The following is a 24677-nucleotide window of genomic DNA, read 5'->3' as shown; positions in this document are numbered from 1 at the left end:
GCTTCTCTTCCCTCTCAGTAGGCTGAGGAGGTGGCAGCCCTTTGCAGGCAGTGGCATCTCTCATGCTATTTGCATGATCTTTCTGGGTCTTCCAACTTACAGCTGGTATCTTTAAAAACTCCTGGAAATGAAAGCAGAAGTCAGGATGGTTTTGCTGTGCTCAGCCCACTATGGGTGACACATAGGAATGGGGCCACGGGCACGTGGGAGTTTGGCTTCATCTCTTAGAGATGCTGTCTGATAGCATTAGGCATTTTATGTGTCCAAATACTGTATTTATGGATGATGTGAAGTAAGTGAGGCAAAAGATTTTTTTAAAAGCAGCATGAACTGTTGCATAAACTTTAATGAATGCTAGTTCAGAAGTGAATTCCAGAAAACAACAAAATATCAAATCTCATGACAGGTCTGAAATGGTCTGGCTTTTTTTTTTTTTTTCCTCTCTGTTTGTTTTGTTTGTTATTTTTTATTTTATTTCTGTGTTCAGTGACTAGCAGAGGTTTTATTTTGGTGATCTCGTGTCACAAGATTTATCTGTTGGTTGTTTTTTTTTCCCCACATGCATTTATTTCAGTTTCATTTGAAAAAGTCATTTTTTCAGGCATGCCTGAACTGTTTCTGGTACTTCATCTAGATTTATAAGCTCATGTAGAACCTGTGAAGTACTGGTAATTAAGAGAGTTAATGAAGTGCTGCCTGCAATTAGTTCAATTGCTTGCGACATGATTTTTTTTTTTCTTCTTAAACTGTAGGTTATCATACCATAGTTGGGTTTGGAGGTTTTGATCTGTAAAACAGTCTCTGGCTAAGGTGTTGGTTTATTATGTATTTTCGTGACCCCTGAATACAGCTTTGCTTTGGGATGTTGATTCATCTTCCTGCTGCACCTTGCAGGGCGAGTTTTTTAACTTCTGAGTTCACAGAAGAGGTGAGTTTCATTCTCACTCTACCATAGGATATATCCCTTAAGCAGTTCAAAAAGGGGCAAACTGTACTTTCATCCAGCAGGAAAGAAAGCTCAGCTTTTTTGCAGTGCCAGATTTAGCTGTAATGGTTTGATTTCAGCTCCTAATTTTTTATAGCTTTCTAGCAAGGAAAATAAATTTTATTTCTTGCTATCTTTCCTGTAGGCCCTGCTCACTGAATTGTGAGCATCCTTTTGGGCAAGGATTGCTTTTAATGCATTTGGAAAATGAGCTACCACTGGGAAACCTCCCTGTGCTTCGTTAATACAGCTTACAAATAGTAGGTTGTAATTTCACAGAGGGTGACTTAGTGAGAAAAAATGTTGGCTGAAAGCTGATGTGCAGTGAAGCTGTAAAAATCTTTCCTGATTCGCAAGTTGTCTAATGGCATCTGTTGGCCGTTTGCAGAAGGGGGATTTTCTACTTCAGAACTGCTTGAAGTGACACATGTTTATAACTGGATGTACGGGGAGTGGGAATAAAGGGTCCTGAGTGCAATTACAAATTGATAGCATAGGCATAATGATAACAAGGGCATAAACCTGGTACGTGAGAGGAGATACTTTGGTAACATCTCGAGCTCTTCACAGTCCAAAGTGCTGCATGTCTAAGCCTGCTCATGCTCCCGGTTGTCTTTGGGAGAAATCCTAGATTCTTCTGATAGTGGATGAGACTAATCTTAAAAGTGAGAAGTGATTGTACTACAGGAGAGAAGTTTTCATTTTAAATAAAGAATTGCTTTTTGGTTCCTTCTTGAATGTGTTAATGTTCATCATTATTTCCAAAGGCCTTTGAATTTTTAAAATCTCTGAATTACAGTATTAAAAGGTTAAGTAAGCCAGATTTGTTCCTGCTGAAGTTGCTTCTTATAGAAGAACTTGCCAAAAGTTATGAAGATGGAAGAGATGAGATTTTATAGTACACTGTATCTTGCTCCATAGCCAGTAAGAATGATATATTTCTACCAGTATTTCTCGAAGATTATTTAATATAGTGTTCTTCATAAGGAATAACTTAAAACAAACAAACAAAAAAAGATGCTTAGCTGTTGGAAAATGCTCTTGACAATCTTCTCTAGCATGGGTGAAAGGTTTTGAAATTGTATTCTTCAGAAATTAGAGAATTAATTTCTAGAATTGTGAAGCATTGATGGAGAAAGGAGGAGACCCATGGGGTGGGACAGAGCATCTAGGTACTATGTTTCTCTGTCAAGCACAAGACGATTCTGAAACTGTTAACTTACACTTTTTACAAACTGCATAATTCCCTTGTAACAGACCTTGCCTTCAGCCCTGTCCTGAAGTGAGAAGTCTGGTCACCCTCTGTAACGCTGTACAGACCCCACATCGTCTACCTTGCACAGGTGTAATCTCTATTACTCATAGATCTTTTTATTTTGCTGGTTACTTTGAGAACTTTTCCAGAACCATGATGTTTTTCAGGAAAAGACAGTACTGCTAGTGCAGAATTTAAGGAATTAACAGTGATATGCAGGTACCAGCTGACATGTCTCCCAAGTTCACAGCAGGAACAAAGCAAGCAGTGTCTGGTGTGTGCTGTGTGCTCCCACACCTGGTGTCTGGCTCTCACACTCACAGGGCAGACCAGAACTGCACTTTTGGTCATAAGTTTGAAATAAAGCAGGTTATAGCTGTGTGGGAGAGAGCTGTCAATGAATCCTGCTGCTGATTGATATTTCAAGGTGATCTCTGTTGAGAGAGCATGAGCAAACGTACAGATCTGGCACACAAATATAAAAATTGAATGGTATGAAACAGATGTTCATTCTGCTGATTTAGCTATCTGATTTCCGTTCCCACATTTTAAGTGCCTCTTCGGTTTCCTTTTCTTCATTGCTAGCCTGGATAAAAGATGAAAACAGCCCTTAACAGGAGCGCAGCTGATGTAGTGGTGTGTGTGCTGGAGGTGAGCCCTGCCCTTGTCTTCTGGCCTGGTGCTGCTGGCTCACCTCTGTCTCACCAAGCTGACTGAAGTGTGTTCCAACCTGTGGACTTGGTCTGGCTAGGCAAAAACAAATAGCTAGCAAAGTACAGCTCTGTAATTCTAAGCGTCGTTAGGCATGACTGTGTCAAAGTAAAACTTGGTATAATCTTAATTTTTCTTCCATTTCATATCATTTCTTTACTGGTTGATAATACTGTTCATTCCCAAATCCGTTAGCCTCTCACAAGTAGGAGGCAAGAAACTTGACTTCTTAATCTTTCTTAGGAATCTTCTACAAGCTCAGGTGAAAGCTGGCCTTCTGCTTGTATAACTTTCAAAGAGTTAGTCAGAGCCCATATGTTACAGCCGGGAGGAAATTATGCTTGGGGATGACTAACAGAACATGTTCCTGCTGTTAATTTGGGTGTCATTCCAGAAACGTAATTCGTAGCCTTCTCTTTGATTTTATTAACACATTTATGTACTAATGCCAGTCTTCGCTAGCGTACTTCACCAAGGAAATTAATGAAGGGGTAGATTTTATATGAACAAAGAGAAGGCTTTGGTAGCTCTGCCTGGAAAGAACAGGGAGAAGCAGAGAGCACGTATGCTTGGGTAGTAGCTGGTTAGTAGAAATACGAGTTACAAGTAGGAAATTTAGTTATATGCATCATCCTGCTACAAACACCACGTTCCTCAAGTCTCTGTGAGTTGATAAATAATTTACCAAGAACAATGATATGTTGTACTAATTGGGAGTTTTTGTTCCTTCCAAAAAGAAGGGAATAGCTTTCAGTAGTCTGATGCTTAAGGCTGCTCATGCAGCTATCATACGGTTTGCAGCAGGAAGAATTTGAATGCTAAGAAAACTAGCATTGAAAAGGTGGCTTACAATTTATAGCCTTTTTTGACACTTACTATCTATCTGTCTGTTACAGACTGCCTTTCATAGTGAAGGATACACTGTATAGCTCCAAGCCAATTAATGCCTGTTTATTTATGTGAAAGGTTAAATTACAGAGACATAAACAGCCCGGCTGCATGTGTGACTGGGCTCTGCCTGTGCACCTGCTGATGCAGTGCCTGTGCACCTGCTGATACCGAGCCTGCATGCACACTGCTGTGCCACACTCCTGCAGGAGCACACAGTAAATAGGTAATAATAGTAATAGGAGCTCAAAGTAGATGTAATAACAAAATGGGAAATTCTGAACACAGCTAAGGCAGCTGACCATGGATTGACAGTGCTGCACTTGAGAATGAGTTGTCCAGCCATCCTGTGGGTGCAATCCTCTATCTGCTTAAAAGAGCAAATTTGTTCTTGTAGCTTAGTGCTTTCCATGCTGCTAGGTCTGCTTCTGATTATGTCACTGCAGTAAAATAACAGGCTGAACGTATGAGTTTGCATTGTGTATGTATGTGCAAAATTGATGCAGCTCTGTGAGAAAGCTGCTTTTATCTGGTCTCACTGTTGCTCTTGTTCTGCAGTAGACAAATCTTTGCTGAATCCTTCTAAGCTGACTGTTCCTCACAGTTTATTAAGATAGAAGAACAGGTTAAATTCACAGATTCCTTCTTAGGGGTAATGCAGACTGAGCAGCTGGCTTGCTTTGTGCCTGGTTCTGTTTGAAGCCAGTTAGTCTGAAAGAGCCAAACCAGCTCAGTGTGATCACTTTCGAAGGTTGAAGTTTATTTTAGAAACTTTGGTGCTATGTAGTAGACTTAGAAACCTTTGGTTATTTTAAATGGGAGTACAATGCAGCTTCCTGAGCCAAGGCTGCGTCCCCATGCGGGCAAAAGAGCTGAGCAGCTGGGGTACCTTAAAAGGAGACAAAGTGCGCGGGTATCTGCTGGCTGATATCTCTCAGATCGCACTAAAAGCATCTTCCAATTTTCTGTTCAAGTCTCGTGTCTTGAGGAAGATCAGAATAGAAGCAGTGCCATCAGTGTGGTGCAGCAGACGGACCACGAGCTTGCAGGGCAGCTCCAAGCAGAGCTTGTTGAGTGGACGTGTGCTGTGTTACAGTGGCATCCCCGAGAGCCGCATGTTTGATTGTGTGGGGCTGCAAACCTTCTCCATGCAGGCAGCGTGACAATTGGTGACTCAGTGGGTGAATCTGGAAACTCTTTTCACTCCCCCAAGTTTTCATAAATTTTGTTTGAATTTGGATTATGCATGGTGGTGCCTTACATCCAGCTCTGTGGGTTTGCTATCTTTCGCATGGCCTTTCCAGAAAATCCTGTTGCCATCTTAAAACTGCTAGTCCTAAAGTTGTTTCTGGCTTATGTACTTGTGTCCAACACAGAATCATTCCGCTTTAGGAGGGCTGAATGACAAGGAATAAGAGTCAGCGATTCTTTTGAAGGCTTTTGGGTTTGGTCTAAATGCTGAGTCCCTCAGGTTTTGCTGCTCCAGAGTAGCAAGCAGTTGAACTGCTAAGCCCTTTCAGGAACAGCTTATGTTTTGGCAAACAGCTCATGTCAGGCTCAGCCTCGTGGAATTTGCAGAGCTTGGTTTGTGCCCTTACAGTACCTCTGTGCTGGGGACACCTTCGTGCCCATGCAGCTGCTGTGACCACAGCCTCATCCTGCCCTCCTCTGTGTCAGAAATGGGCCCAGGCTGCCTCCCGAGGAGTGTGAGCTCAGCTGGTTTTTGACTGAGGAAATATAACAAACATTACCTGTAGCTATATAGAAAATATATCTTCCAAAATCACTTTGTTGCTCAGCTTGTGTTTTAGTACTTTATATTTTGTTGTCAGTCCACATGCTCCTAATGTGTAGAATATATACAGCATGATGGTCTGTAAAGTCTGAAGGGTATTTTAAGTGTTGTCCATAAAGTAGCAGTGGAAAATTTCTCCCAGTGCTCAGAAATCTGGAAACAAGAGTTGAGGGTTTCAGTATCACTTCTGTTAATTAGAAGGCTTTTCAAAACTTGCTAGATCTGCATTGCCTTCTTTCCCTTTCCCTGCTGGCCCTGGCTGAGCTCTTCCTGTCTCACACAAGGGCTCATTCCTTTTCCTCCCTAACAGCGGTGTCTGATTTATCCTACAGGGCTTAAATTAAGAGGAAACTCAGCAGTAGGGGAAGGAATGATGGATTCGACAGCAATTCTCAGGCTCTCTTGTGCTGGCTCATTAGGCAACCTTTTTGTTATTATTTTCTAATACTTACGGAGAATGCAGCAAAGCCAATGCAGCAGGAGTAGCAGTGTGCCAAGAGCTGCTTGACCGGGTGCTCCCCTCTGGCCTAGTGATGGGGCCGGGTCCTCGGGTTCTCCAAGGGCAATACTGCCCTGTGCTCGTGGAGCAGCAGCCTTTTGTCTTCCAAGCCCAGCTAAAACATCGTCATTGCTACCTAGGCTTTCCTGGGTGAGATCTCAGTGCAAAGCTGGCTTGTTTGCAGCCCTGTGAATTCTCATGGCTGCATTGAGCTCTTTGGAATCGCAGCTGAGGGCAGGCTGCATCAAAAATGGCAGTGACCTTGCCACTCTGGATCTCGGTTACAAACGAGTGGGCTGCCAATTCAATTTGCTAAGTGTGCACTGCTGCAAACATCCCCAGTTAACTGGGAAAAAGAGAATGTCCGAGGTTACTATATGAACTAATTAATTTCAGTGATTTGTGAGCCTGCATTCCTGTAAGTAAGAACAGTTACACAATTGTGCCTTTTAGAGAACTAAAACGCTTCATTTCTAGGGCAGTGGACTGCAGTGCTCCAGGCACGTTCTGCTGTCCGCGGGACGTGAGCCAAGTGGCTGCATGGCCCCCAGTGAAACACCTCTGCAGGGGCCATGTGTGGAGTAAGGTGCCTGCTGTCAGGTTGGGTGGTGCTAATTAGAACAGGAAGGCTTCTGCTGGGATATCTGCCTTTGCAGCCCTCCTGTGCTGTGCCTGCAGAATGGGCTGAGAAACAAGGTGGTGAGTGGGGGGGGGACTTGGTTGATGTCTCTGAGTTGCATATGGCTGTTTCTGGCACCAGGAGCTCTTGAAGGAAAGCAGCTTTTCTTGAGCTTCAGCGCTGCTTAAACTTGTGCTTTACGACCTGGAGTAAATGCTTCCAAATTTCTTCAGGGAAAAAATGGAATAGTAGAATGTGGCATCACTCACGCTTCTGAGCTAAAATTGTAAGTGTAGCCATGCAGCCAATGTGCAACCCAAAGAAAACCATGAAGAAGAATTTTTTGAGTCATTTTTTGTCAGTTTTAAAGAGAGCTCTGAAATTAAGCAGGGCTGCAAGGAAAGAGAATAGGGAAAAAAATGTTTTGTTTCATTTTTTTTTTGACGTATTGTCTTAATTCGTCCCTGGAGAGACAGAAGGAGCTGCACAGGCAGTGGGGTTACTCAGGGGACCTCACCTAGAAGCCCTTGCCATGTGTTCACAGGTGCAGCCATTTACAGGGTCCAGTATTCAGGGCTGTAAAAGCAGGCAATAGCTTTGCTAGTGATGACGTTGCACACCTGGAAGTGGAACTCTGTGTTTATTAATCTCTCAGACAATGATCCTCACAAAAACAAGAAGTAAATAGCCGTGTGTTGATACATCAGGACACTGGTATGTTTATGTTGCCTGAAATATTAATGCTGTCATGTAGCTTAGTACAGACATCTCTTTGTTCTGAGGCAAGTCTTTGTCTTCTTGACACTGGGTTTAAGGCGAGTGCACTTGTTCATACACATTGCTCATCCGTTACGTAAAAGATTTTGTAAGTGTTCTTGATGCAAGCATAAAACAAGAATTCTGACTGTTGTAGCAGCATGGTGGCTTTGTTTTCTGCCCATTCCGTACTAACAGTGTTTTATTTTGGATTATAGGATAGAAAATTAACAAAAGTAGAGAGACAGAGATTTAAAGAGGAAGCAGAAATGTTGAAAGGTCTACAGCACCCAAACATTGTAAGGTTTTATGACTTCTGGGAATCCTGTGTAAAAGGAAAAAGGTGCATCGTGCTGGTTACCGAACTGATGACCTCTGGAACACTGAAGACGTAAGTACTGTGCTCCTGGCGAGCGTCTAAGAATAGCTATGGAAATTTTTAGAAAAATCCTACTTTTGCATTCTGAAAAAAGGCACCTCGAGATAAAGGATAAAAATGGAGCTGTTCTCTGGTGTCTGTCATTCGTCCCTGTGCTTAGACTGCATTGACTTGACAGGAAGAATTTCGGCCTCTGTCTCCCCTTCCCCGATCTTCTGCTTCACTTACGTAACTGGAAGCAGTTCTCTGCCTTGTTTCATTGTGTGCTTGTGACGTTTCCATTTGTCAGTGTGTGTTTCTGTGATTGCTTCTGCTCTTGTATTTGTGTGTTTTGTTATCAAAGTCAGAATAGCACTTGCATGGTAGAATCTCCTTTTGAAGCAGGAGATGCTCTAGGTTATCTACTAAACAATATTAATAGCTTTGCTACTGACAATCTTGTTAAGGTTGATATAAAGCAGTTGGCATGAATTCTGGAGCAGATTTGCAGCCCCAATGGGAGCAATGCTCATCACGGCGTATATCCAGTGTGCTGCTCTGCTAATGCATTGGCAAGTTTTATGTTTTTCCAAAATGTACCCTCCCTCTTATCAGTGTTCTAGACAAACAGTAAAAATGTACGTGCATGATACAGAGGCCAAAGTCTTGTGCCTAAAATTAATTTTCAGTATTATTTTGTTCTGGATATATAAAACATATTCTAAATCAGTTCTCTGCATGGAGTGAATTGCTTTGCTATTAGACTTGCAAATATCTGGTTGTATTTGCACCAAAAATGCTTATTATCTTCCTTCCCCAAAATGAATGCTCTAATTCCTCCTTTAAAAAAGATCTCTTCCAATTTGGTGATATTTCTGAGCTGCTATTATGATATCTAATAAGGGTTTTTTTAATCAAAAATGAATTTCAGCTGCTAAAGCCCCGAGAATCTTTAATAACACTTTGCTTTCTTTATAACCAGCTTCTCTGCCTGTTTGTTCTGTAGGTATCTGAAGAGATTTAAAGTGATGAAACCAAAAGTCCTGCGTAGTTGGTGCCGGCAAATCCTGAAGGGTCTTCTTTTCTTGCACACAAGAACTCCACCAATAATTCACAGAGACTTAAAATGTGACAATATTTTTATTACTGGACCAACTGGATCTGTGAAAATAGGAGACTTAGGTCTGGCAACCCTCAAGAGAGCTTCGTTTGCCAAAAGTGTAATAGGTAACCAGTCTGTTCTCTCTGGCTTCCTTCTGCTGGTGTGATGGTTGTCTTTTTAATTTGTCTGCTCTTCACACTTCACAGTAGAGTTTTGCTTTTTGCATGTTGGCTGGTGGTAGAGATTGAAGTGGTTTTGTGACCGTTCCCCTTATACCATTATAAAAATGTCTGTCTGTAGGGCCTATCTAGGAAATGTTACCTTGGCCTTCTCTTTCCTTTACAGCGGTAAATTTTTAATTGAAATATTATTTTGCATCCACAAATTCTTCTCTGTTCTCTTCCAAGAGAAGCAGCAACAGTTCCCAACAGCTTGTGCATCTCATCCTCCTGAGAGCAGGCTCAGTGCCTGTTTGGGAGGGAAAAGAGGAGGAATGGGGGATGGAAGCCACATGCTGCCTTGCTGTCTCACCAACTAGGTGGTGCTGGGAAGTCTTCTGCTTCCAGTGAGTGGGGATGAGTACAGTTGTTTCAGCTGAAGGCAGAGGCAGCCCATCCTCTGAGCAGTGCCCTGCAGAAGGAGGCTTCTTGTCTTTGCAGGGAGGTCACAGAAGAGCTGCCCTGGCTAGAACAGCTTATCCCCAGTCACTGGGCATCAGCAAAATAAGTTGCTTCTGCAGAGCTTGTCTATGCCCCAACATGATCCTGGCAGAATTCTACTGAAACAGCTGCAATTTATTAAAAATCAGTAGCTACAAAATTGAAGGAAATTCCCACTAGGGTACACAAGAGCTGATTCATGTGGGTACCACGTAGGGATGTATTAGAGCTTGGTTTTGCTTGAACTGGGAGGATGTGTTCTGAATGGTGTCAAAGGAGGTCATTCCTTTGCAAAAGTGAAATTTAATGACTTCTGTGTGAAAAACACAAATGGGATATCCTTTCCCTGAGTTCTCAAATGTTTTGGTTTAGTTTTTTTACCTTAATCTTTCTCAGCAAATTGGCCTTGTTCAGGTCTGTAGGTGATGGTTCTAGAAAGTTATAAATCCTTCAGTAAGGATGCTGAAAGTGGGGGAAATTACTGTGCCCATAGTCATAATTTGGCTCCTTATGTAAATGGAAATAAGATTTGAGATGACTAGAATTAGCAGACTGCTGGTGACAGCCACTATTCCTAACTATGAAAATGGCATGCTATCTTTAAAGCGGTGGTTGCCAAAGTAATTATAGGACCTCATACATTTAGGGATTATATTTATTACAATCTCTGTGCAAGTTTCATACTTTGATGTGCCTTCATACTTTGAGAACCCAATATTGTTTTAGTAGCAGCAAGATTGATGCTGTGGATATAGGCCTGGCTGCTGTGGGACTGCTGATTTCAGTGAAATCATGTTAGTTTGTATCTGTTAAGTTTCTCTAGCTTTTACTTCGTAATAATGTATTTTTATTTGTTTGTTTTGAGGGGCAGTATTCCTTCCCATAGTTTATTTTGCAGTGTAACAATTGCTCATGGGCTGGGAATAATATCAGAAATATCAATATTAATTTTTGCAAAATGAATTCCTATAACAGCACTGTCAGACCATAGCTGTGTCAAACAAATTCAATGATGGAAAGGGCTGCAGGTTGCTGGCAAGCTATCTGTATTCTTTTTGGCAAAATAACCAAATTCATCTTTTTCATGAGTTGTGCTGCTCCAAGGAAAGAATTAGGGGGATTGCAAACACTGGTGATGCTGGGCCAGCTCTCACCTTTACAGCAGGATAGGAAAGAAATGTAATTCCTCCCCTGCCATGGAGTGGGAAGCTGAGGCTTGGGAGTGCAGGCAGGGAAATGGGAAGGCTGAAAAAGAAAAGGCAGGGTGGGGAGGGAATCCCACAGGTGTCAGCCCCAGGCTCTGGCTTCCCCCTCCTGCTGCATGTCCCAGAGCTGCGTGCACCCTGCTGTCCTCACTGCTCACCTCATCTTCCTAGATGGAGTAGCTCTAAATGGATATCAGTAGCTGCAATTCAACATTATTTTTAATGATGAAGTCAGTGTGGCTGAGGTCCAGGTTTTCCCTTGCTGCGTTTGTGCCACTGCTGATGCTTGCTGACCTTGCGGTGTGTCTCTTCAGGGAGTCCAGCCAGGGCCAAGCCTGTGCTGCAGAGAGCAGCTGAGTAGCTGCTGAGCAGCTTCACATTTCCGTGGTCTGCTCTGTTAGGAGTACTTGTATGTATTCCTTCCCGCCCCTAAGAGTTGGGTGGAAAATGTCATTTTCATGGTGATTTGGAATGGTGTCAAGAATATCATTTGCTTCTTAGACTACTTGCTATCACTTTTTCAGTTGTGCAAGGAACTTTAAATGCTCCATAATTCATGAGATCCACGTCTGTGTCTTGTTCATTCTCAAACAATATAGCATCTCTGGGAAAGGCTCTGACAGCTGTTAACTGTTTCAGAGCAGCAGCCACAGCCTTTGTGAAAGCTGGAAGAAAAGGCCTGGGGTCAGAGCTGAACTCAGAGCATGGCTGCTAAGCTCTCACGACAGGGATCCAGCTGATTTATGAAGGCTGAAAGAAGGAATGTCCTTAAGGTGGAAGGAGCATCAACAAAGGGAGAGAGCGATCTAGAGTTCTGTGAACATTACAGCAATGCCAGAACTGAGGCTTGTTAGTGAGTTAGGCCAAACCTACTTTGTGATGCATGCAAAAGCAGTTTCAGAGACAAACCCTAATTTTGTTGTGTTACCATTAGGAAGAAAAAAAAATCAGGTCACCAATCATACATAAATTTGAGAACTGTTTCTCCTGATGTCTGTTGTTTAATTACAGTTGTGCCAATGGTAGAGATGTCCTTGCCAAAAAGCAGAGCTGCTAGTGCATGTCAGCTGGCGCAGGGCTGGGGAGGGGATGTGGGTGCTGAGGCAGATCCCGCTGTGCTGAAGGCCAGGTTATGGGTCTGGGATTGCTCACCTTCCTTTTGGCAGCCTACTGCTCACTGGTGGGAGCAGCTCTCTCCCGAAGAAAACAACTGTGTTAATCTCCTTCCTTCATCTTTTCAGTATGTGAAAACAGAAATCGCTCTTGACTCCCAAGCATGCACTACTTCAGGAGATAAAGTTCCTGGAATAAATTACCTAAGTGTTAATTTTGCTCTGCAAGACCACACCTTTTTGGTGCAGAGATTTTTTTGACAAAGGCTGAGCCGCTCTTGAGTCTGTGTGAAGCGTAGGAGTTACTCTGAGGTTGTTGATGACAAGTTTTGCATTCATTCACTTTTTTCTGTATAAGAGAACTTTTGCAGGCATTGTACTTGTCATAACGCTGCAACTTCCCATTATGAAGCAGTAAGTACAATGTTTCCCTTCATTTATCCAGTTGTATTGGTCTCCTGACACCCTAATCCCTTTTGGAGTAGGACCTTATTCTGCAAGTAATATCACTGATCTGTACTACTGAAGCAGCGGTAGATTAATGTTTAATGCTTTGTGCATGACTTCCTAGATGAATTTCTGATGCCACTTGTTTTCAAAGTGCTGTCTCATCTGCTCGGTTGTTGCTGTGCATCTCCCTGGAGGAAGAAATGCAAATTTGCATTGACAAAAACAAGACCGAAGCTTCTCGTTTCTTTGGTCCTTTTCACCACCACAGACCTCTATGCGTGTCCCTCTCTTCATCCAGAGAAGGAAACCATTTTGTAGCATTCAGTGTATTCAGACACCATGCCATATCTCATCTTGGTATTCTCTTTTGAAACTTCAGTATGTTTTCCCCCCTCTGTGTGTATCAGTGAGCTCTATGTGTGTTGACTTTGGGTTTCTTCCCTGGAGGATGCTTGAGCTTATTCTAGTTACTTCCCTGTATTGAAATAATCTTGCATGCCCCCTTGCACAGTTGTAATGGACACATTTCTGTAGGCAGAACAAGATTGTGATGGAAACCTTTCAGACTTCATGAATAATTTACCTTCTTTTTTGTGTAGGTACACCAGAATTTATGGCCCCAGAAATGTATGAGGAACACTACGATGAATCTGTTGATGTCTATGCGTTTGGAATGTGCATGTTGGAAATGGCTACCTCAGAATACCCTTACTCAGAATGCCAGAATGCTGCTCAAATTTACCGGAAAGTAACCTGTGTGAGTAAACTTCTTTAATTTTAGTTATATATATATATAATTTGGGATTTGCAGATCAGAAGGTTTAAAAGTGTGGTTTAGTGTGAGATGTCATTACTGTCTTATGTGTGCAGTTTGTTGTAGAAATGGAGGTGTCTTAGTTCTGGGTTGCAGAAACTGCTGCAGGTTTTTTCAAAAAGCTTGCAGTTCTGTGGTTGGATGATGTTTGTCTGTACTGCAGTTGCATTCAGTAATCTTTGCCCATTTTGTCTCACTCAGGTGAAGGTTTGTGAGACTTGGGGAAAGTGAGCAGGGAAGAATCTCTGCTGTAGTCTTGTCTCCAAAAGAGGGATTGTCAGAATTGATCAAGTTTCCCACAAAGCCAAAAAAGCCTTAACTTTTAGATTGGAGATAAATTTTTATGTGGTGTAGGATGTTTGATTCAGATTTCCAGTGCAGATTCTTGCAGCTTGTATGTGTAATAAATTATCTGAAAATATAAAGGGGAAAATATAGCAATGTTTAGTTTTGGAACGAGCCAGAGGAGCTTTATGTCTGAGCTTATCAGTTCTGCAAGCTCTGTTGTTTCCCAGACTGGAACCATGGAAATGGGTTTGCTGCATTCGCAGGTGAAATCAGGGCATAGAAGAAGCCAATCTAAAATGATTTCTATCCTAAAAAAAAAAGTATCCTTCCCAGCACCCTCACCCCCATGTGATAAATATATTTGTCTGCATGAGCTGCGCTGTGAATGCATGAGAAATCTGAGTTCGGATGATGCTGTCAGCTTGCAAATCAGTGAAGGAATCACTGACTGCAGAGAAACGGGACTTGCCAAATGCTTTGGCAGTGGTGGTTATCTTCTGCTCTGCTTGGATAAGTAAAAATAAGAATATGGGAGTTTCTGCCCCATAGGTTATGCTAAACAAACTGGTTTGTCAAAGGTTTTTCCAGGTACTTCTTTCCATCCAGTTTCTACAGAAGGACGTAATGAGCTATGTGCCTTGGCCCTTGTGCATTCCCATCACCAAAAGATGCAGACTGCACGCTCAGGATGTGAAGAACATAGTTCTCTGAAGTAGGCTACACTACAATTTGCAAAAATAGCTACACTTAAGGTGGTTTTAATATCTTTCACCTATAAGGTAGAAAAGACTGGTTAGACTATGTATGGTATGGTTAGACTAGTATGGTAGATGGAGTGAGTGAATCCATCTCAGCCAGAAGCACAGTTCTAAATTAGTATTTCTCTTTTTCCGCTGCTTGTAATGAGCAAAAATCTTCACAAATGAAAAATAAAAACTGGTCAATTTTGAAATGCATTTGAGACCACTTGCCTTCTCCATTTAGTTTAGTGAATCATGCTAGTACAAATAAAGTCTTATAAAGTACTGTGGTCAGCTAAAATTTCTTGAACTCAAAATTGCAGTTTCTGACTTAGTGAATGATAGTCTCTCACACAGATAATAGAGATGCTTTCATCAATACCCAAACATTTGCATGTGCAAGATGATGTGCACTTTAATGTTCATAGCTATATTTTGTGCTAATATCACTGAGAACCAGTCTGCCAAGAGGTCACAGAATAGTAGGGATTGGATGGACCTCTGGAGATCATGTAGTCCAACCCCTCTGATAAAGCAGATTCCCTACAGCAGGCTGTACAGGAAAGCTTCCAGATGGGTTTTTAATATCTCTGGAGAAGGAGCCTGCACAGCCTCTCCATGTAGCCTATTCCAGCACTCCATTACTCTCAAATACTCTCAAAGAAAAGAAGTTATTCCTTATTTTCAGATGGGGCTTCCTGTGTTCCAGTTTGTGCCCATTGTTCCTTGTCCTATTGCTGGGCACCAAAGCAAGCCTGGTCCGGTGCATTTGGCTCCTGCCTTGTAGGTACTTTATAAGCACTGTGATAAGATCCCTCTCAGCCTTCTCTTCGCCAGGCTGAACAACCCCAGATTTCTCAGCCTTTCCTCATATGGGAGATGCCTTCCACTGGACACTCTCAGCAGTTCCCTGTCTTTCTTGAACTGAGCAGCCCGGAACTGGACCCAGTACTCCAGATGGGGCCTCACCAGGGCAGAGTAGATGGGGAAGATCACCTTCCTTGACTTGCTGGCCACGGTCTTTTTAATGCACCCCATTGGCGTTCTTGGATACAAGGGAGATTGCTGGCACATGGTCAACCTATTGTCCACTGGAACCGTTAGGTCTTTCTCTGCAGAACTCCTGTCCAATAGGTCAGCCCCTAATCTGCACTATGCTCATGGTTGTTCCTCCCCAGGTGCAGGACTCTGCACTTGCCATTGTTGAACCTCACAAGTTTCCTCTGCTCAGCTCTCAGCCTGTCCGGGTCTTGCTGAATGGCAGCACAGCCTGCTGGTGTGTCAGCCACTCCTCTCAGCTTTGTGTTGCCAGCAAACTTCCTGAGGGTGCATTCTGTCCCTTTATCCAGGTCACTGATGAAGATGTTAATCAAGACCGAATCTGGTGCTCTTGTTGTGGATTGCTGTGCTAACCAGCTGTGATATTACTAACCCTGACGGGAGAGGGAGGATGCAAATGATTCAGGAGTCTGTTTAAAAGTTTAAGTCACTATCATAAGAAACAGGAGGGTGTCCCTGCTGGAAATGAAAGAGATGTCACGATGTGCTGAAAGCAGAAAGATGCATCAGAAGAGTGAAACAGCTTTATCTCATTTCTATGTAAATTGTTGCAAGCTGACATTTGTATCTTGGCAAAGCTGAATCTTTCCCAATGGACTGCAGCCCTGATTTTGGCTACTTTAATCCTTCTTAGAGTGCTGATTTCAACCCACTGCTACTCAGAGAGGGAGGTGAAAAAGACATCAGAAGCTGCTCTGCAGTGCAGTTAACTTCATTGCTAGCTGCTGCAGTAATGGCTGGGCCAACCCTGTAGGGAAGGGAACGAGGCAAAGATGGGTCATCAGGTTTGCTGACTGCAAGCCCCCCTGCTCTGCAGTATGAGCTGGCTGGAAATGAGTGCTGCATATTTTCAAAGAAGTGAAATACAGCTGATGGCTTGGTGCAGTTGCTTGCCCGAATCCTTATGAGGATAGCTGCTTGTATTGTATTTCTGCTCTGCTCACTCCTCCCCTACAAGGAAAAGTTCATTTTATTTGGCACCATGGCTTGTTGGCTTAATTTTAGGCATGTCGTCCTTTAGTATCTGCTCTAAATGCCATCTTTGTGTATATCTGAGGAAAGATCTCCGTATGCTTTGGTGCTTCACATGGTGACAGTAGAACAGTATTCTGGCTTTAGGTCATGGGGGCCTCATCTCCTGAATGTAGCAGTGGGTGCCCTTCTGGACTGATCATTCTAGTGATGGTTTTTCTGAGGAGAGTTTGGTGTGTTACCTGCTGCAGTGGCAGGGGTTTGTGTGAGCAGCATGCCAAATTTGTTAGTGGTTGGCTCATGTTAAGCTCACCTGTACATGCACATAGGGGATTAGAGCCACAAACAATATAGGTGTCTTCTGTTGCTCCGCATTCTTAGAAAAGCTTTGTGTATAACTCTTAGCCATCTGCAATATTGGTGATTAAGGCTTCATAAGCCTCATTTATCAAAACAATATCCGAGATGGCAAAGAATAAAGATTAATCAGAGGATTCCTAATTAGATACTACGTTTTAATTTGCAGACCTAAGTGGTCGTTTTTAAACTCTGAGGAAAGTCTGAGCCAACTCATTTTCTGAGGCAATAGCCTTTACACAGCAGAGAGTTATATGGTAAGTTATAACTTTATCCTTGCAACTTAAGAGAGATAGAAAATGTTTGTTGTGGATAAGTTTTAAAAGGTCACTTTGCTTGTAAGAGAGGTGTTTTGGATACAGATCTGACTAATAGGACAAAGCTGCATGTGTTGGGTGCAGACACTGGTACTGCTCTTTTCTGCTGAGCTCAAGACAAGAGCAACTGGAGCAGAGGCCTCAGGATTCCTTTGGTGGACAAAATGGCATTGCTGCCATTACAAGGAAAGAGTTAACCTCTCCCTGTGGAGAGGAAAATGCCCTGTCACATGCCATGAGCTGCATGGACTGTCAGATATGGAGGAGGAGCAGGGGGAGGACCTCTGATGCAAGGGTGCGAGAGGAGCAGCAGAGCCCCACAGAAGGTCCTTGGTCCCAGAGGGAGCAGCTCCTGGGGGCTCAGCAGCTTCTGCCAGAAGCTGTGCCTGCAGAAGAGCTGGCGGCAGACGGGGACCCCGCTTGGAGCCATGTGAGTCAGCCACAGCTCGCTGCTGGGCCTGGGGGACACTGCCTCTGTGCTCAGATGCAGAAAGTTGGGTGCGGGGAGCATGCCGTGCCCATGGCCTGAGCTGTCACAGAGCAGTTGGCTCTGCCCATTCTGCTGGGCTGGGGACCACCTGTAGGGAGAATTTTACAAGCACTTCTCATGGGGTAGCCATTGTCGTGCTGTACCCATTACTGGCATTGATATAGAAGTAGAGCATAGATGAAATTCAAGGGGCTGAATTACACGGTTTTATTCCCAGGATTACCTGAAGTTTGAACTTCTCACTGGGGCAGAAGGTGTTCCTGAGATTCTCACATGGGCAGGATCAGCAGTGAAGTGCTTCTGAATGCTGCGTGTATCACAGCTCCTCAGTGGGAAATGTTCTTTGTTTTTGATGAAACCTCTTTGCACCAGAAATGTAAACGTTATTCTTTCTGTTAAAGCAAGACTGAACAGTAAACATTTTTTACATTTGTTTCTTGATGCTTTTCTTTCACGAATGTAAAATACAATAACTCTGTTCCTGCCTTGGGCTGAGTGTCACAGTGGTGTCATCTGACATCCAGGAAGAAAACTCTCTAATATACTGATCCCTATTGCTAAACCAGCCTATCTCAATGGCAACCTCCAGTGGTGCTGATGGCATTGCTTGCTGATATTGGAATCATGCAGGTGATTGCTTGTAACAAAAGTACAGTAACTCCTTTGTTCTTCTGCCTGTTCCAACCTGACTTGGGATTGCACTGGCACACACGTTCCCTCTGCATCCCACACTCAGTGCATTAGCTTGGATTTGCATTATAATATCTTTTGGAATTGCTTGCACTCTGCATCCTAACACTGCGTCAAATTTATACGTGCTAATAGGTTGCAAAAGACATCTGAAGTCATAGCTTTTATGAATTTACATGCGCTGGTAACACGTATTGATATAGGAAACAGATACCTTTTGTAAACATTGTTATTGTAAGATATTAAACATTACACATATTTATTTTGAAAGATCATTGTACTTCTTACTTCACTCGCCTTTTTTTCTCCCTGCCTGTAGATTCATAGTTCAATTGCTGCTTTAATTTTCCACTCTTTTATTTGTATATGTGCAACTGAAAGTATATAATAGTCCAGGATGATGCAGCAATCACTTCCAAGCTGATTCCCTAATGTACAGAGGGGCTTGTTGCTGTGCTCGAGCAGGCATGGTTGTTACAACCATTCCCTCCACCCTTTCAGCCACAGATCTGCAGTGTAAATGAACATGCTTAAATTATCTCCTTCTGGCCCTCTCCTGATGATTTCTTATGTTTTTTTTGTCACATCCTGAATAATAGCCATTGGAACTAAAACTTGTTTGAGTCTGCAATGAGGAATGGGAATTGCAGTTAAAGATCTTGTACTCATTAGGTCTCACTGCAGCACTGTACCCAACGAGGTAAATGAGTCGAGATAATAAATGTAAAACTTTTGTCGGCTGATTTCAGTTATGTGTGGTAGGAGGATATACGTAACATGTTTTTCAAGCAACAGGTCAAGGCCACGTTTACTACAGTTAATTTTGAAGAGATTTCCTGGTCAGCATATTTGCAGTGACCTTCATTCTGATGCCATAATCTCATTTTTCATGCATAACTTGATGGTTTTTCTTAGTCAGATTTTTTTTTTGCGTGTTTAATCATTCTGCCAAGAGATTTATATGTGGACAATAGGCATATTTAGTGATGAAACATCAGAGCCTGTGACCTTCTCATGAGGTTCCAGACCAATGTTTTTTTACTGATGCCCTGCAGAATTCACTGTAGACCAATTGTGTTTGCTAGGGGTTCATGGCTACCTTGTTGGGTTTAGCTACACAAACTCACCCTTAAAAACAACCCAAATGTCAATAGTGTTCTGTCTAGCTCATTAAATGTTCATATTGTTTCCTTTTTAAATGTATCAAATGTTTTCTCTGTATTTCTAGGTTACATATTGCTTATACTTATACAGATGAGTAAATTCCATATCAAACTGTTGTGTTATGAACATCACTGAATTGTGTATTCCAGATACTTCCTTAGATCTGCAATTAATCTGCTTAGATTAGCCTTAGACTTGGACTTGGTATGTTTTGGTTTTTTTTTGTATTTGAACAATTTGTATGAAATTCTACGTATCCATCTTATGTCAGTTAATTAGCCCTCCATTTCAGAGGTATGGATGTTGAGTTCTGTTTCAGACAGTCGTACAGTTTTTCTTAGCCAGTATATTTTGAATTTTGGTGCCATGTTTCCTTGGGAATGCTCAGGAGAGACAGATGGCTTTTGAATAAATGAATGAGATGGATCTTTTGATTTCAACTAGAAACCTGTGTTTCACACCAACCCCCTCCGTTGTTGGGAGGCTTGTAAGCATCAGGGCACAGTGCTGCAGGGAGGATTTTCAGCATTACAATGAGATGGCCTTGAAGATTTTAATGAAGAATAAGGAGCTAAAGCATCCTGTAGCATATGGGCATTGAGAAAACGCCTTGGAAAAGCAGTTCTGTGCGGTACTTCACTATGCATCTTCTGTCCTTGTTTGTTTTAATCATCTATTTGTAGCTTAGGTGTTTGGCAGATTCAAAAGAAGTGGAAAGTTTAATGGTATTTGTAGGAAGGAAAGGTAAAAAATCAGGGTCAGTCATCACAGGTCTGTCAAAAGAACATTTTGAGACAAACCTAATTCTTAGCTGCCCAACACATCCTGCCCTGCTCCATCCTAGCCGTGTCGGAGTTCATCAGACCACTTAAAAGGAGGGATGTTTGTGGATTCTGGAAAAATTAAGAGGTACGGTGACCTGCCTTATACTGTTCCTGCCTCTCATAAGTTCAAGTTGTGCCAAAATACCCATGAGGCACGCTGCCATTTTAAAAAGCAATTGGCAGGCTCCTGTGAGCACACATCTAGGAGCAGTGCGTTTCTCCAGAGGGTTGAAAGTTCCTCAGGTAGTGTGGTAGAAGCTGTCTCTGCCTCTTAGTTATAATGTTTTGGTTTTTTTCTTTTCCTGCAGTTAAATTGGTACCTTTGTACATTTGGGGGATATTTTTCAGTAAATGTGAAGCTCTATTACGTTATAATGTTTATTATCCATTCTTCCTGATAAGTGTTATTAAGATAAGAAATAGATGATTTCCTATAGCAAACTAGAGCATCTGAAAATATATTGAGATTTGTCCTTTGCAGAGATTTCTTTAACGTCCTCCCCCTCTGAGAAGATCACCTCCTAGAGCTTTACCTGCTCTTTTGGTGGTTCTGCTTTCTTCCATTTCTAATTCAGGCACTGGAGCTCTTTTGGGAAACAATCTTGGTGCACTGTGGTGCACTCTTGTTTTAGGCAGGTCTGGGCTTTAGTCAACGAGGCTCTCATTTTGATGCAGTTTATATACATACAAAAATTGAAGCCTCATCTTGTAAGCAAGACTTGAGTTTTCTTAATCCAGTGGTTCTTTTTAGCTGGTCAATGTGTCTGTTCAGAATGGTTTCTTATGGCAGCACCTCTGTGCCTCAGCAGAAGCAGGGAGCAGAGCCTGCCGCTATTCTGTGAGGTTTTCAGAATTTATGAATTACGTATTTTACTCTTCTGAACCTTAAGGCATAAAGGTAGAGATTGACCTGAAGTTAAGATGAATCAATTTTAAGCTCAAATCTAAGGCTGAAGTAGCAACAGAATGCTAATAAAGTGGTAAAAGTAAAATCCGATGTTTGAATATTCAGAGATACACAGGGAGATACCAGCCCTCATTGGAATTCATCCATGACATTTCTTCAAGACCAGATTCAGTAAGGGTTGATCCTTTTAAATAAAGACAGGGGTGAGCGCAGAGTCCACTTCTCAGGGCTTCAAGCCTCCTTGCCTGCTGCTGTACAATCACAGTTACTGTCTTTTCTGGGTGAAACTTTAGAAGGGTTTGAACGGAGTTCAGTGTCTAAATCCCTTTCAGCCGTGTGCTTAATTGGATTTTGTTTTTATTAAGATAAAGGAAATCATGTTTCCTTGTTTTTTTTCTCTGCTTATTGACTTCACTGCAAGTAATAGTCCTTAAGTAATAGGGTCTAACTGCAAAACCTATTTCAAAATTCATGTCTGAACTATTATCCATACATACCTTGATTTAATAGATCACAGAATCACAGAATCGTAGGGGTTGGAAGGGACCTCCAGAGATCATCAAGTCCAACCCCCCTGCCAAAGCAGGATCCCTACACCAGGTCACACAAGTAGGCATCCAGGTGGGTCTTGAATATCTCCAGAGAAGGAGACTCCACAACCTCCCTGGGCAGCCTGTTCCAGTGCTCCATCACCTCACCTAAAGAAGTTCCTGCGCACGTTTGTGCGGAACTTCCTATGCTGCAGTATATGATATAGACGTCGATGAGATTTTCAAATACAAGTTTTTGCTTCCAATTTAAGCTGAACCTCAGAAATAAAAAGGATAACTTCTTGTGTTAACAATATTACTCTCCGTAACTGAATGTGGAGATGAAAAGTATTCATAGTAAACGAGTACTTCTGCTGAAAGGAGTGGAAGTGAGTTGCACGTTACCAAAGGTGGGGTCTGGTAGTTCCTCCTGCCCGGGCTGGGCAGGAGCACAGTGGAGTGGCTGCTGTTTTCTGAAGTGAGCCTCCCTTCTTCCCTCTCCGCAACCTCACATCAGGAAAACATCAGCCTGAGCTTTGAAAACGCACAGCTAGACGTGTCCATTAACTTCCCAGGTCTCCTTGCTAATTATTTTTACAGTACATTTTGATTGTATGTACAGAGATGACATGATATATAAGCTGTTATTTAGTTTGAGTACTTGCATACTGCTTCTCTTACAGTCTCTCTTTATGTTGGTAAGATATGTGTTTTTTTAATTAAGAGGCTCAATACCCTGAGGAGGAGCGTGCTGAGTGAAGGTATTTGTCCTGAAATATTAGAGAGTAGAGAGAAGTGACCTTTGACTACCCTACAAGTATATGTGTTTCTTCTAATCCTCTCTGTCTTCTTAAAACAGCCACACCTAACCTGAAAGAAATACAAATTGTACCTCTTACATCTGCATAGAGCCAAATCTCCCTACATGGGGAACGAGGTTCTGCTTCTGTTAGCTTTCTTCTGTAACAAAACAGTTGGCTTTTTTCCTTGAAAGGACACGCTCATAGGCTAACACTTCCAAATCTAGAAGTGAGCCATATTCCCAGGAAAAAAGAAATTAGCTTTCGATGGAAATGCAACTTAGTTTGTGTTTCTTCATAGGTTATGCCTGACCTTCCATTTGTTTCCAGTAAGATTCGGACAACGTACTTAGGAAATGCAAGAGTGGCATAGGGCTGTTGGGCATGTTCTCCCTCTGACCTACTTTGTTTCAGATTGTTTTGAGGGAGGGAAAGGAGCAATTGAGAGTCCTGGGGGATGTAGAAAAACAAGAGATTTATGGGAAACAGAAATCTGGACTTCTGCATGGGTCTTCGAAGGTATTTTCGACTTATTCTTGAAACTGCTTATCTGAAGAAAAACACAATTACTCTTCTTTATTTTTTTAGTTGTTTGAGAGGTAAAGCTGTTTCTTGAGTAATGACCTCAGAGTTCACAGGATGCAAAAGTGAGGTCTGCAGTTGTTTGTAAAGAAAAAGGATGTGTGGGTGATGTAAGACGTAGTAACATACAAGCTAATGTGCTTGAAGTGCAGTGGTACTAAATTAAAACTGTCTTCTTCAAAGTAGTTGAATTGACTACATAATATAGTAAAAGCATCCTTACTTAAGAGATAGAATGTATATATATTTTTTCAAACTGAATTGTTTTTCTTTATTGTTTTAGGGTATAAAGCCAGCAAGCTTTGAGAAAGTTACAGATCCTGAAATTAAGGAGATAATTGGGGAGTGCATTTGCAAAAATAAGGAAGAAAGGTTTGTATCACATAATCAAGTCTTGTGTAAGTAATGTATATGCAGAGACTTGTGGGTTCTCTGGGTCTCCTCTGAGCAGAATGAGAATATAAATGATTACGTTCCTGCCATATGGTGTGAAGATGATAAAAGAAAATTCAATTGCTGTGTTTCTCTCAAGTTCAAAGAATAATGTAAAAAAGCAAAGTTGTGGACTTGTTTTCAGCTTTGATTTTAGAAACTACTCTTCTATGTGGTCTCTCCTGGTCTGGTTGTGTATACCCTGACTTTCAGAAATGCAGTTCCTGGGAACCTCAGGTGACTGTTTAGAGAGAACCTTGTTTTAGAACTCATTAAGCTCAGATATTCAAGGAATATTAAGCGAGGCTGTAATCTCCATTTCTTAGTATGCTTAAGATGTATGCATATTGAAGAAGCTTTGTTAAATATGAAACACAGTAGTCCTCAGCAACACTAGAAATGTCGCCTCTTTTTGCTAAAAATAGAAGTTTGTTATGAATAAGCACCATGAAAACTGTAAATTTTTGCCTCTAATAGCAATTTTTTGTCACAAGTTTCTTGGACTTGCAGTGTTTGACTATTCTTTATTTCCATTGCAGATATGAAATTAAAGATTTATTAAGCCATGCCTTTTTTGCTGAAGATACTGGGGTAAGGGTGGAACTTGCAGAAGAAGACCATGGTAGGAAATCCTCTATTGCCTTAAGACTCTGGGTAGAAGATCCTAAGAAACTGAAAGGAAAACCCAAAGATAATGGAGCCATTGAGTTTACTTTTGATCTGGAGAAGGAAACTCCTGATGATGTTGCACAAGAAATGGTAAAATAAACTTCTCCTGACAAATATATGTATAATTAGTGCATAAATCTCAAAGGACAACAGGAGCAAGTCTGGTAAAGTAATTTCAGTTTAAACCATTCTAGATTAGGCAGTTTGCACTGATCTTGAGGTTGAATGCTAGAAGAAAAAGGGTAATAAACTAGAAAGACTGAAAAACTGAAAAAGGATGTGGAATCAGATACATGAAGTGCTGTTTCAAAACAGCAAGTCACTTAAGGACCAGAGAGGTCTCTTCTACTCTTATATTTTGAAAATTCTTTTGCTAGTTTATCTTAGCAGTTCATATATTTACATTTGTTTGAAATCTATTGAAATATATTTAATGCAGTTTAGGTTTTTTAATGTCATGGAAACAAAGAGCGAGTAAGCTCATAGTCAAGGGTCTGCATTTTCTTGTGCTTGCACATGTGTTGCTATTATTATATCCTAAATCCCAAGGGATCCTGTTTATTGATGTTGTCATCAACACTCCTCCTGCTTAGGAAGCAGTCACTTTGCTAACATCACCTTTCTGTACTTGGAGTCATCATCTCATGT

The 24677-nt window shown here is 41.8% G+C and overlaps 1 protein-coding gene across 8 annotated transcripts in view; it reads left to right on the top strand.

Annotated features, from left to right (window-relative positions):
- The window catches only part of WNK2 (WNK lysine deficient protein kinase 2), a 106115-nt gene that overhangs the window by 28439 nt on the left and 52999 nt on the right, over window positions 1–24677 (top strand). For all 8 annotated transcript variants that reach the window (XM_090148141.1, XM_090148142.1, XM_090148144.1 and 5 more), the window contains exons 3-7: window positions 7727–7899; window positions 8873–9093; window positions 12994–13151; window positions 23212–23300; window positions 23900–24119. In XM_090148141.1, coding sequence (XP_090004267.1) covers window positions 7727–7899; window positions 8873–9093; window positions 12994–13151; window positions 23212–23300; window positions 23900–24119 — 861 coding nt within the window. The remainder of the gene's footprint in view (window positions 1–7726; window positions 7900–8872; window positions 9094–12993; window positions 13152–23211; window positions 23301–23899; window positions 24120–24677) is intronic.

This window comes from Phasianus colchicus, chromosome 11 (assembly GCF_987193195.1).
Source record: "Phasianus colchicus chromosome 11, bPhaCol1.hap1.1, whole genome shotgun sequence".
NCBI lineage: Eukaryota > Metazoa > Chordata > Aves > Galliformes > Phasianidae > Phasianus > Phasianus colchicus.
Note: the sequence above shows the minus strand (reverse complement) of the source record. Positions and strands in the feature narration are given on the sequence as shown.